Raw genomic sequence first — 14,158 nt, 5'->3', positions numbered from 1 at the left:
AAAGGTAAGATTATTATTTGATAATTGATTTGGGTTAAAATGATAGAATATAATAAGGGCTGGGACTTTATCGCATTAATTACAATTAATTAATTACAGAAAAAATAAGTTATATAGTTATATCATATTGTATTTTACAGGCCGTAAAGATTCGTTTTGATGCTGTACTGGATAGCCAAGAAGGACTTCTTGCAGCGGCCACTTGTCCCGAGTTCAAACTTGGATGGCTGAGAGATGAGCGTAGGAGAGAGCATTTGAAGGAGCTTCTGACAACAGAATGTCGTAAAGCTGCTCCTGCAGCTGACAATGCTAATGTGTCCCAACTGGCAGCCAGCCCTGCTGAAATGGACTTTTTTGATTTTGAGAACCAGCCCACAGAAAGCTTCTCAGCAGAAAAGGAAATAACTGACAATTTAAGGTCAGGGTATGAGCTTGAGATTCTGAATCAGTTCCCAAACCTCAAAAAGATGTACATGAAATACAACACTCCAACTCCATCCAGTGCACCAGTGGAACGGTTGTTCAGTTTAGGTGGATTGGTGCTTTCCCCGAAAAGGAACAGACTGTGTGATAGGAGGTTTGAGAAGCTTCTGCTGATGCGATATAACCACTGTTTCACTCCGAAAGAAAAGAAAAACACATAGGGCCTTGTCAGGGTAGCCATAAAATGAGACTGGACTAACAGCCTAAATGTAGCATGCAACAGCATTTTCTGTTTTGGTAAACTCATTTTTACTCCTCTCTGCACTTTACTGTTAAAAGACGTAAATGTTAATAATTTGGAATATAGTCAGGAGAGACTTTCATTTTAATTATTTTATTGCTGTATTTTATTTACATCTATTTGAATGAAGGATTTTACAAAAAATATTTTTATTTTATATGCTGGAATATGCAGAAATATAAGTTAACAGAAGAAGGACTTCCTTTATTTCATTAAAATATGGTGGAATGTGCAGAAAATAGGTTTAAGTTCAACAATTTTCTTCAAGTCTGAGACTGTTGCATGTAATTTAATTTTTGCTTGATGCAATGTGCATAAAGTTAAAAGATTGAAACTAATAAAACAAGTTTTAAAAAGAGAATGTTTCATTTGATTACATTTTAGATGATGGAATATGCCGAAAGAGTAAAATAAGGCTGAAAGGTCTATTGCTTTATAGCGTATTCAGGTGGTGCATCATGTTTTTGAAAAGTAACTAGTAAAGTAACTAATTACTTTTGAAAATAAGTAATCAGTAAAGTAACTGGATTACTTTATTGGAGAAGTAATCAGTAACTAATTACTATTTCCAAGTAACTTGACCAACACTGCTCAGCGCTTAGCCGTAGCCCTGCTGTTTATCAAGTTAACACAACCATAAGTCCTCTAAACCAGCGGTTCTCAAATCGGGGCACGTGTACCCCTATCGGGGTACTCTGGAGGACTGCAGAGCTATGTGACATATTTTTTGCAAAATGTTTTTCAGTTCCAAGGCTGTTGTCCAGAACATTGTTCCTCTTTATGTAGACTTTTTTTTTCTACCGAAATTGTGATGTTTTTGTCGCCTTCTTTGGACCTATTCCTTCCTTCCTTCCTTCCTTCCTTCCTTCCTTCCTTCCTTCCTTCCTGCAATTGAATTTCGTTGTTATATGCAATGACAATTTTTTCCTACCAAATGATTTGCGCTGGTCAGGGGGTACATGGCTTAAAAAAACTGTTCAAAGGGGGAACATTATTGAAAAAAGCTTGAGAACCACTGCTCTAACCCATACGACGATATCTGTTGTTTGTTCCTCCCCTCTGCTCCGACCGACAGTTGTCAGTTATCAGAAAAGCGGCGATGAGTCATTTCTGGGGCCATAAAATTGTAAATTCGTCAACGCGTTTTGCTTTACTTGGTAACTGTCACCAACGTTGGGGTGTCAACGTGCACTGAGTCCAGATTTTTGGGGTTTGGCCGAATACCGAATCCACTGGTTAAGATTCTGCCGAATTGGGCCGACCTCTAGCTCACCCAGTAAGAGCGTGCGCCCTGTGTGGGCTGAGTCCTTTGCAGCGGCCCAGGGTTCGAGTCCGACCTTCGGCCCTTTGCTGCGTGTCATCCCCCATCTCTTTCCCACCTTTCCTGTCTATCCACGGTCACTATTAAATAAAGGGAAAAGCCCCAGAAAATAATAAAAATAATCTTTTTGTGCATCTCTTCCCTCGATTCTTTACCTCTCTCTTTCTCAAAACTTCCTTTTCCTATTTCTTCCCATCTGAGCCTTTTCATACTTTGCGTCAGGGCCTTTATTTACGTCGTGTCCTTCTGTGTGGAGGCGTTAATCTGCGACCTTTGACCCCTTTCCATCCTTCTGTTTTTACGATGCGCGTGTGATTGAAGTCCGTCCCTGACTCAGACTCAAGGACGGGGGGCCACATGTCTATGATGATAAATTGATTCATCTAAAACAAACAAAATGAATGAGGGGCTGCATATGGAAGCAAACAAGAGACAGAAGTGTTTGAATTTAAACGCAACCTCAGTACTTAATACTGAAAACCACGTACTACTGTATGTGTATTTATTTGTTCTGAATTTGCCTCTTTGAAATGAAAATATGAAATTTCCCTATTTGCAATTTCAAAAATCTGTATATATATTTTTTTTTATGTTTAAAATCAAAGGCAAAACGTTTTTGTTCCTTATCAATGTTTTTTTGGACACTTTTTTGGACGTTTTTGTCAGCAGTTTTTTTTTAATGAGAATTTAAGTCCTAAAGAAGGCAAAAATTTGATCTTTTGCACTCTCAAAACACTTAAATCTCTCTAACAGATGTTTTTATATATTTTAAAGCCTGTGTTGGCAAATGAAAAAAGGCAGAGAAGAACTGACCTTTGACCCCCCCCAGGTAATACTCACTTGCTGCATGTCTACTCCTCCCTGTGCCACGGAGAAAAGAGGGTGAGAGCCAAAGTCCGACGTCTCGAACACCTTCAGCCGCCACAGAGAGACACAAGCAGAGTCGAAAACGAAAAAGTTAGAGATCCAAGAACAATACAATACACCACCCCGCATTTTACAAAATCCTGAATTAAGGAATCTTTAGGGCACTTTTTCAACCCATTCTCTCTCCCAGCTTGTCAAAAACAGACGCTTGGTCAGTGTCTAGCAGCGTTAGATACCGACCTAAAAATCACACTTTAGTGTCTGTTTGGAACGTCCAAAAAATACTAAAGCACAAAAAAACACGACAAAAACGTCAGATAAAGTAACAATTTTTTTTTAAACCTGACAAAAACGCCCCAATGTGACAACAAAAAACAGTCCAAAAAAGTGACATCGGGGAAAGCAAGTTTTGAAAACTACAATGAAAATGTTGTAATTTTCAATTTTGACCCAGGAAATAAAAAACTGCACGGTCGACGGGAAGACAAAGAAAGGGTAAAAGACTATAAGACTGCTTTCCCAGCAGAAGATGGATTTAATAGTAGTGTAGCTTTAACTAGAAAATGCATTTCCTGCAGAAAATGCTTGTGAATGCTGAACAGCTAAATTGCTAAAGCTAAACTAAATTGCTGGCTTTAATGCATAATAATGCTGCTGAATCAGCATTCACACAATAATGATTTTGTCTTTTACTGGGAAGTTAGTCAGATAACCAAGAAGATCTCACACACACACACACACACACACACACACACACACACACACACACACACACACACACACACACACACACACCAGACGTTGTGATGTACCATGAAGTTAACCTTGTTTTATTGAATCTTCTTTAGTGTAATATAGATTTTTTTTTCTTCCAGATTAAGAGACGTGAGGGTGATTTTGAAGTCCTGAGGTGGATGCTCCATTTTAAAATGTTTCCAGTATTTGGGACAGTTATTCCACTGCTGACTGCAGTCAACGTCGCGTTGTGTTCATCCACAAACACACCCAAAAGCCCCAGACAACTCTGCGGAGAGACAGTCCAGTGATGTGTGACCAAGAACAGACACATCTCAGGTGTGCCTCCCTCTCCTCCCCTCGGGGAAAACCATCCGCAGCTCAAACTGACCGAATGACAACCTGCAGAGCCGCCGAGCCTGACTGCACACAGACACTTTTGCAACCAATTAAGAATCATAAGAGATAAGTTTACATCCCTGAAAACTTTACACAGCTCAAGGTACTTTGAAAGACCTTTAGGGAAAGCATCGTGGATGAAGATGCAGTCATTCTTTACTTTGGTTTTGTTCTGCTTTTTAATTGGGGTTTAACCAGGTCAGTGTACGTGGATCGACAAAATTCAGTCTCAATTTAACGGTCGAACACCGCTTTACAAAATCATCATGATATAAATTAAAGGGATGTTTTTTGCCGCTGACAGACTCAGATTATTATTCTAAGGGTCTGACAACATTATGGAAAGGATCCCTACAGAGATAGACCTTTTAGTTAAAGCTACATTGTGTAAGAATTTCTCCCATCTAGCGCTGAAATTTTATATGACAACCAACTGAATATTATTTTCTAGCTCCTCCCATTCCGATCGCGTTTTAACTGCTACGGTGGCCGAACCGGAAATGATCTCTTAGTATCTCCATCGTTTACACGCAGCTGTTCTAGCCACTCCAATATTAACTTTGGTCTTGTTGCTTTCCTTGTTGCGTCGTTTTATTTCTCGAGTAATCTAAATGTCAGATTCTACGCTTACGAGAATACTTTGATTAGTTGGTGGAAGTAGTTACACATGAATGAGCACATATTTGTGAAAGAAAAAAGGGGGTTTTGCTAAGAATCAACTCAAAAAATTACACAATGTAGGTTTAAAGAGTAAGATCCTTTTTGTTTAACCAGAAACCGCCCTGAAATTACCATCACCAAACTACAGACTCCATGTAAATAATCAGGACTTTTAGCATCTATAGAGCCAGCATATTTCCACCAGACTCCATGTAAATAATCAGGACTTTTAGCGTGTATAGAGCCAACATATCTCCACATGTAAATGGGTGAATTAAGGGTTTATTTCAACCAAACTAGAGTGGTGATTGTTGGAACAGTTGAAGCAAAGATGAAGCAAGACAGCTTTTGGTAGTTTTATTTAGTTTCTGTCCACTTTGAATCAAGTGTGTTTTACAATGATAAAAGTCCTGATTATTTACATGGAGTCTGATAGGTTTAGCGAAAGCTACTTCATGGCTGTTTTTATGTTTAAAAAAAGGATCTTACTCTTTAACTAAAAGTTCTATCTCTGTAGAGATCCTTTCCATAATGTTGTCAGACACTTAGAATAATAATCTGAGTCTGTCAGCAGCAACTACAGAACTTTTAGTGGATGTTAATTGAAGGTGTGTAATTGCCCGTTAACGTTACATTGCAGCTTATTTCTCTGACTCCATGTAAATAATCAGTACTTTTATCATCGTAAAACGCACTTCATTCAAAGTCGACAGAAACAAAATAAAACACACACACACACACAAACCATTAGTTCTCATCTCATCAATACAGACATCCTGCTGAAGAACAGCCCTGATTTGTAATAAATAAACGCCTCATTTGGTTCCTATTGGACGCGTTGTGACAGAAGCTCTGTGTGTGTGTGTGTGTGTGTGTGTGTGTGTGTGTGTGTGTGTGTGTGTGTGTGTGTGTGTGTGTGTGTGTGTGTGTGTGTGTGTGTGCGTGCGTGTTAATAAAAGGCAAAGTGGATATTTTTCTACAACATTCAAATTGCAAACTACAGCAAATTCTCTGACAATAAATGATGTAATCGGCTCAGTCAATGTCCATTCCTCCATCTTCTCTTCAATCCTCCTCTTCATCCATCCATCATGTTCTTCTCTTCCCTCTTCAGATCCCCTCCATCCATCCACACATCTATCTTTCCAACCCATTAATCCCTCCACCCGTGCCTCTCCTCACAATGGCTGTAAGCCAGATTTTTTTATATCCTCCATCCATCTTTCTGCTTTATTCTTCCATTTAAATATCACAATCTCTTACCTCCATCTTCTTTCCCCAATTTTTTTCCCTTTAAATCACTAGATACCCCGCCCCCCCTTCAATTCCTGTATGACTCTGTTGACTTCATCCATCAATTATCAATTATAAAGCTCAACAGTGAGCGCCCACTTTTTTAACAGCTCTGGTACCAAAGTGTTTTTCCGGTCTACATATCCCTGCCTCTGCTGAAATATTTTTATCCCCGGTAGGGGGTATCCCCCCCCCCAAGTGATCAATGCTACTTCACCAATAGGCTATATTATATAGCTAGTAATGAAGTATTTTAAACTAGTAAGTGCTGTAATGTGAAGACATTGGGCCCTATTTTAACCATCTAAGCGCACGGCGTGAAGCACCTGGAGCAGGTGTGTTTAGGGCGTGTCCAAATCCACTTTTGCTAGTTAGACGGTGGAAAAAAGGGTCTGTGCACCGGGCGTATGGTTCTAAAGGGTTGTCCTTAGTGTCTTCATTAATCAGAGGTGTGTTTGGGGCGTAACATGCAATCAACCAATCAGAGATCATCTCCCATTCCCTTTAAAAGCCAGGCGCGTTTGCACCTTGGAGCATTGCTGTTATGGAGGATTTGCACCGTAATATTTTTATATATAATCTTCTGCATGTGTGTGTGCTGCTGTGTGTCCCTGTGTGTGTAACAAGCATAGTGTGCGCACACAGTGCACGAGCCTAGGAGCATTTTACTAATGCTCTGTTAAAATAACAATGAAATGCTGCGTTATTGAATTTAGACCAGGTTTTTGTTGGTCAATGGTGCGATCACTTCCCGCTGCCTCTAGATAGCAATACTCCCAGAATGCACCTGAACACACCTCCCTGTAAGACCAGCATGCCCAGAATGCACCAGAACACACCTTCCTGTAAGACCAGCACGCCCAGAATGCACCTGAACACACCTCCCTGTAATACCAGCACGCCCAGAATGCACCTGAACACACCTCCCTGTAAGACCAGCACGCCCAGAATGCACCTGAACACACCTCCCTGTAAGACCAGCACGCCCAGAATGCACCTGAACACACCTCCCTGTAAGACCAGCACGCCCAGAATGCACCTGAACACACCTCCCTGTAAGACCAGCACGCCCAGAATGCACCTGAACACACCTCCCTGTAAGACATTTAAAACACGCGGGCGCTGGACGGGAAATTGACAACTGCGTCGGTCTTAAACTAGCAAAGACACTTGAATCTGGCTTCGTGCTGCGCAGGGTGCAAGACAGGGCCCACAGAACGATACAATCTGAGCAGCAGCTGCTGGTTGTATTTAGCCGCTACAGAGCTCCAGGACGCCGGCTACCAGCAGCAGTTGTTTAGCCGCCAACAGGTGACTGTGAGCCGGCGAATCCTGGATTCGGTGCATCCCTGAGAAAGACTAAAAATATTGTATCCGGTTTGTTCAACTATTCAATGACATTCACATTAATTAAACCCATTCCTGCTATTTCAACTATTCCCACTACTTTACGTTCTTCTTACACATTCAAGCCAGTGTAGTGTCAGCCTTTCAGCGTACAGCATTCACACCGCTATTTCGTCAGAAATGACATCCTCTCACCTGGTTTCCTGCCAGCAGCACGGTTCCCGGGGTCGGGCTGGGGCGGTACGGAATAGTCGCTCCCTTTGGAGGAGACTTCAGAGAAGGATTGAAAAGGGAGAAAGAAATATTTATCAAGCATCTCAGAGTGGGAAATCAAAAGAAGTAAACATTCTCTGATTCCAGCTTGTTAATAACCCTCTAAGGCAGGGATCTCCAATCTTTCTTTATCTAAGGGCTACTTTAAAAAGAAAACTACAGTGGCCAAGAGCTACATGCATCACATTGCCTTCATCTATTTATACATAACACACATAAGATGAATGAAGCTACTGTTTGGACACCTATGAAATTGCAACACCCAAAGCTTATGAAAAATCTTCACTTCACGTCAAGGTTCATGCCTATTTTATACTTCTTTTAGCGCACATAGTTATAGCTACATTACTGAAAATATTCCCATCAGGGTCCAAGAAATATGTGACCACTCTACACTTCTATGGCCCACAAAGTTAGCTACCTCACTTTTAATATCGTGGTCATTTTGGGTCTCAGTTTGTCAACCGGAAACCTGCTCGCAAGCTACCGGTAGCTGGAGAGCTACTTGTTGGAGACCCCTGCTCTAAGGGTATTGTCATACATCTTCTTAAATTGACCTTTTTGGGGTATTATTTGCATCTAACTGATCCCCATGTGTTTCACATCAAAATGTTCAGGACAAACTCAGCTTTCTGTATAGTGACGCCCACATTTCAAGTTGAAAAGTTGAAATCCGCTTTTTGAAATTCCTCAAATTTGTCTCATGACGTGTTGTACGAATTGTTTCGGTGCTTGAAATGAGTTCACCAAAGTCTTTAGGGTTATATGTGATTAAAATAGTTTTAAAAAAAATGATTCTGAAATGAAATTTTGTAATATCGCTTTTTGAGTTGGAGTTTTGTCAAACATCGGGAGCAGCTTTCATCCTCAGAGGGTTAAATGGGAATATTGTTCTAGTTTCTTCTCTCCTCTGTGACAGTAAACTAAATATCTTTGAGTTGGGGAGATAAACAAGACATTTAAGGACGTATCAAATCGGGGTCTGGGGTCTTAATTTGGGTCATTTCAGGGCAGTGTTTCCCTAGTTTCTGTGAAAGACTTAGGTGCAGGTATTTGGCTGGGGGGGGTTTAGGGATCTAAATGTGAAGTTTATTCTCTGCTGATCTTTAAGCTGATCTTAGGTAGGTAGGTAGGCAGGCAGGCAGGCAGGCAAGCAGATAGATAGATAGATAGATAGATAGATACTTTATTGATCCCCAAAGGGAAATTCAGGGTCCCAGTAGCTTAAAGACATCACACACAACATACACATACATCATAAACAGGATGATAAAAAAACAAATCCACATGATAAAAAAGAAAGATACTAAATAAAAACTCCACATGAATGTACTATAAGGGATGTATAAGCATGAGAGGCTTGCAGTGACAGGGCAGGGACTGACCCTGTGATTCAGTCTGCATGGTAAGGTGCTCTATGAGAGGGGGTGTCATGGTAGTAGTGCAAATAAGTCCAATAGTGCGAGGGTCAGCGCGTATCCTGTCCCAGCATGCACTGGGTGGACGGTAGCGAGATGGCCGTCCATTGGAGGGCCAAACCAGATCAAAAGATTTCTTTACTTAGGATCAGCAGAACCGAAACGTGTGAACGGAGAGGATGGAGCTCCACGTGGACCGTGGCAACTCTTTGATTGCAGCGGCGCTCGACCGTGAACGAGTGTAGCTCAGGTCAGCGCTTTAATTTCCTTTCTTACCCCCCCCCGCGAGAGAAGACGCCTGGAATACCGATGAGCCCCAGGCAGCCTTTGATTTCACCGTGTACCCCGTGTATAATCTCCGAGACGTCCTGTAGCTCATCTCAACGACCGCCGCCGATTAATTCTAACACCGTCGTGAATTATAGATTCCAGTGTTTCCATTTCAAAGATTATTGGAAAGGCGGATGGTATCGCATAAAAAACCACTTTGATGGGATGTTAATTGAGAGCAGACAGGTAGACTTCATCGCCGAGCAAAAAGGACGGGTTTCTTTGGGGATAAATTATGAATCCATAAAATAATGACCTGTGCAGCGCCGCTCGCTGTGTCGCCTTTCAATTTGAAAACTTCAGAGAGAAACTTTGTTATTAGTTGAACAGCTAAAGAAGCCACAGTGAATGTTCTTGGACTAACAACGCACTGAACGATAATGTGACAATGCGACAGAGGTGGAAAGTAACAAAATATATTTACTCGGGTTACTGTATTGAGTAGTTTGGTGGAGTTTTTTTAATGTAACTAAGTAACTTTTACTTGAAGTACATTTTAAATGAACTACTTCTTACTTTTACTTGAGTTATTTTTCAGATAGGTAATTTCACTTGTACTTGAGTAATATTTCATCAAAGTATTGCTACAGTAGCTTAGTACTATTTCCACCTCTGCAATGCGAAAGGCGTTGAATATATGTGGGTGCGTGCATAAAATAAATGAACCATGGACACATTTTTAGTAGTGGCCCATTACTATGATAGGGGTCCTTCTGGCATTTGCCCAAATTCCAGATGGCCAGTCTGTCGTCGGTGTCAGCAGTCTTGTTCAATCAAACCAAATGTCAACAGGCGGAACTTATTAACAGAGAGGCTATCGGGCCGACCCCAACCGCGTGTTCTCATTGGTGGATGAGATGGGCCGTGATCCTGCCGTCAGCCGAGCAGCTTTGGAGAGGCCGACCCGGCGACATGGGCTCGTTGTGGTGCATAAAATCATTTCATTGAAATGGTTGCAACAAGTATTTTCGGGCCAGAGGGATTCACGTGACGGGCCAGGGGTTGTAATTCCACCCTGTGGCCGCTATGTCAAATTGGCTTCCAGCCTGGCACACTTCCTGGGGGGCCTGGATTGCAACGGACCAATGGCCGTTGTTGTTTTTGCTCCATTTTTTTTTTTAATGCTTTAATGTATGTTTCAATGAGAAAAACAACCGTTGTTTAGCCAGGTGAGGGACAGAAAAGTTGATCATGGTGTTGGAGTGAGTATTTAGGATTTACTAATCAGGATGAAGATTTCATCCTTCAATAAATCCTGATGGGGAAAAATCCAATCTTAGACTCTCCCTATCTGAGGAGGTTTCTGTCAAACGGCCTCTGGTTTGCTCTCGTAGAGTCATTTTCACAGAAAAAGCTGTAGAAAGCCTCTGTACACTCAGCAGCAGACAGACAGGCAGACAGACAGACAGACAGGCAGAGAATAGCTGTCGGGGCATTTAGCAGCTGCAGAGACCGAGATCTGACTGTGTGAGATTGAACACGTACCTCCAGAATCACGGTGCAGATGAGTTTGACACACTGGATGATGGCGTCCTGGCTCCCCGATATCGTCACCTCTCTCTCCGTGGAGTTCGGGAGGAGGTCACCTGCCACCTGCACCTGGGCACCGGTCGTCTGCACACACACACACACACACACACACACACACACACACACACACACACACACACACACAGGCACGCATGGACTGAAGTTAGTTTCAAGATTTCACTTAGTGAAAGTGGAAATTAACATTCATGTATTATATTTTTATGGCAGTCTTTTCAGGCGTACATTTTTGTCCTCTAATGACACCAACAGGAACTATTTTGTAAAAGGTGAATATTCTGCTTCTTCAGACCCCAGTAAGTTGACTCATGTTGCTATGGAAACAGGCACAAAGGCGATGACAGGCGAGTCATATCTCGACTGAATGGTAAGCAGCAGATGTGGAGGAGAGACATGCCACTGTGAAGTTTTCAGGGTCTTTTCTTTTCACGCTGCGTTTCTATTCTTCTTATTGTTCAGCCCAGGGTGGAAAATTCAGTCATGGGATGGAGACCACAGTCGCTAACATTTTACCATAAGGATACCTTATGAAGGTATTAAGAATGGTTTGTAATTGGTTTATTATAGTGCTGTCAAACGTTTAAAATATTTAATTGCAATTAATTGCATTAATGCCATAGTTAACTCACAATTAACCGCACATTTCTATCTATTCTAAATGTCCCTTGATTTCTTTTGGTCCCATTATTTTTTCTCATTTTAATGCTCTTATCAACATGGAAAAGTTGTTGTTTAGTTTCTGGTCTAGCTAGATCCGGTGTGGTATTTGTAGTTTTTCTAACATTGCTAGTTGTTGCAACAGCATGTGAAAAAAAAGGACAAAGTTCGCTAGGCCAAAAAGAACGTTAATCTGGCGATACAAAAACCGACGCCGTTAAAATGGGTTTGCGTTAGCGCCGTTAATAACGCGTTTAACTGACAGCACTAGTTAATTAATTAGGTTGTGAACACTTTACACATTATTAATAAGATGTTAGAACTCATTAGATCGAAAAGTCACCGGTTGCTCGCCAAAATAGTGAGCCCAAATGTATCTGTACTGCTAAGCTTCAGCTCGGTCACTTAGCCGACTGAAAACTGAAAACCTATGTCACGTCAAACTTTAGGGGTTGAAATGTATTTTGTTTGTCCAAGTGGTGTAGCCGTAGGTACAGCTGTCCAAAATGGCAGCTGGATTTCGTGCTGATTGTAAACAAGACAGGGGGCATCTGGTAAGGATGCCCCCTGGGCGCCTCCCTAGGGAGTTGTTCCAGGCACGTCCAGCTGGGAGGAGGCCTCGGGGAAGACCCAGGACTAGGTGGAGGGATTATATCTCCAACCTGGCCTGGGAACGCCTCGGGATCACCCAGTCGGAGCTGGTTAATGTTGCTCGGGAAAGGGAAGTTTGGGGTCCCCTGCTGGAGCTGCTCCCCTCGCGACCCGACACCGGATAAGCGGACGAAGATGGATGGATGGATGAACAAGACTATTTCATATATAATGTGCTGTTCATTTAACTTCCCACCGCTGGAAGACTGTTACCTCTCGGATCTCCTTGATCTTGGAGCCGCCCTTCCCGATGAGTGAGCCGCACTGGCTGGCTGGGATGACCAGCCGCAGCGTGACCGGAGGCTTGCTGCTCACCGTGCCGTTGGCTACCAGCGCTGTCAGGTCCTGAGAGAGGGAGAGAGAGAGAGAGAAAAGTGAAAGGTTAGCGTTGATTGAACAGAAAACCTCTCCACACTTGTCTGTCATTCCTTTAATTGCGATGCAGATCACAGAGTGTATTTGCTCCGGTCAAACGTCTCTCCGTCTCGCTTGGACTCCCTCTCCAACCTGGACTCTCTCGCTCTCTCTCCCTTTCTACATCTGTCTTTTCCACACACGTCCCCCTCTCTTTCTTTATCTCTCTCTCTCTCAGTCGTGGTCTTCGTTATTTGATGAATAAACAGAATAACAGATATATTCTGACGCTTGAAACGTCCTGTGGGATTTGGTTTTATGTGACAAACAACGGGGCATCAAACATTCTTCAGTAAAGGTTGTGTGTTTAATGGTCTCATCATGTCAGCTGACTTGTAGCCGTTATATTGTCGGCTAGTTTACTTTAGAATCAATCATCAGATTTTATAAACTACATGTGTTCTGTGTGCAGGAATCTTAATGTGTAAAGTAACTAGTAACTAAAGCTGTAACAGATGAATTTAAGAAGTACAGTATTTCTCTCTGAAATGTAGCGGAGTAGAAGTAGAAAGTGGCATGAAAAGAAAAGTGTGTGCATGTGTGTGTGTGTGTGCGCACATGTGTGCATGTTTGTGCGTACCTGTGTGTATGTGTGTGTTTGTGCACGTGTGGTCATGTGTGTGTTTTGTGTGTGTGTGTGTGCGCCTCAACATTTGCACATAAGTACAGCACTGTAGTAAATGTACTTAGTTACATTGCACCACTGCCTCTCCCCCATCTCCTCCCCTCCATTCTCTTAAAACTTCTCTTCTTTATCGTCCATTAGTCACAAAAAGACTCTCTGGCTTTTTAATTGCATCTGTTCTCTCTCTCTCTCCTCTTCAGCCGCTCTCCGTGTCTCATTTCTTTTATTTTCTCCCTCCCTCGCCGTCTCCCCCGTTCCTCATTACATACCCCCACCCCTTTGGCGGCTTACATCCCCCTTTTCTTTCTCTCTCCGTACTGTATTGCTCTCCCTCCCTCCACTCATTCTGTAAGACTCTCTCCCTCCCCCCCTCTCTCTTTAATTAACTCAGGTAATAACCGGCGGCCTGAATCACCTCGTCTTAATACGATTGCTTCAATCAATTAGTCTGCATCCACCGGACGGCCCGTCGCCTTGTTGCATTTCCAGTGTAAATAGCAGCGCCGTCTTGTCTGAGCTGCCCATCACATCAACGTGACCTGAATACGGGACTCCCCCAGTCTGCAGGAACACCCAGCCAGCACATATTTATTTATACGGAGCGGCACGCAGAAGCTTTGTTTTATCCCGTTTCCCCCTCGTGTTCTCGTCCCAGTAAATGACAGCCGGCACGCTCCCCCCGCACGCACCGACGCTTTCACGATGCTAGCTGGGAACTGAGTGGCAACAACAGTACTAACCAACTACCGGCGTCTCCGTGCGGTTTGGAGGACCTGTTGAGATTAAACAAAATGTGTAAATCAGCCCAAATGTCTGCCACGTTTGTGCTGATTTATAAGAGCTGAGCTAAGTTCTGTCAGCTCCATTAAAGTCAAGAACAACGCAAAAACCAAATA

The 14,158-nt window shown here is 42.5% G+C and overlaps 1 protein-coding gene across 1 annotated transcript in view; it reads right to left on the bottom strand.

The window, feature by feature from the left end:
* pcbp4 (poly(rC) binding protein 4) overlaps positions 1 to 14,158 on the bottom strand; it is a 62,259-nt gene that overhangs the window by 30,327 nt on the left and 17,774 nt on the right. Inside the window, exons 5-8 of the mRNA XM_028576102.1 lie at positions 12,437 to 12,568; positions 10,853 to 10,981; positions 7,542 to 7,616; positions 2,886 to 2,957 (exon numbers count right to left, since the gene is read on the bottom strand). Of these exons, the coding sequence (XP_028431903.1) occupies positions 2,886 to 2,957; positions 7,542 to 7,616; positions 10,853 to 10,981; positions 12,437 to 12,568 (408 nt within the window). The remainder of the gene's footprint in view (positions 1 to 2,885; positions 2,958 to 7,541; positions 7,617 to 10,852; positions 10,982 to 12,436; positions 12,569 to 14,158) is intronic.

The sequence above is a fragment of the Perca flavescens genome, chromosome 4 (genome assembly GCF_004354835.1).
Source record: "Perca flavescens isolate YP-PL-M2 chromosome 4, PFLA_1.0, whole genome shotgun sequence".
NCBI lineage: Eukaryota > Metazoa > Chordata > Actinopteri > Perciformes > Percidae > Perca > Perca flavescens.
Note: the sequence above shows the minus strand (reverse complement) of the source record. Positions and strands in the feature narration are given on the sequence as shown.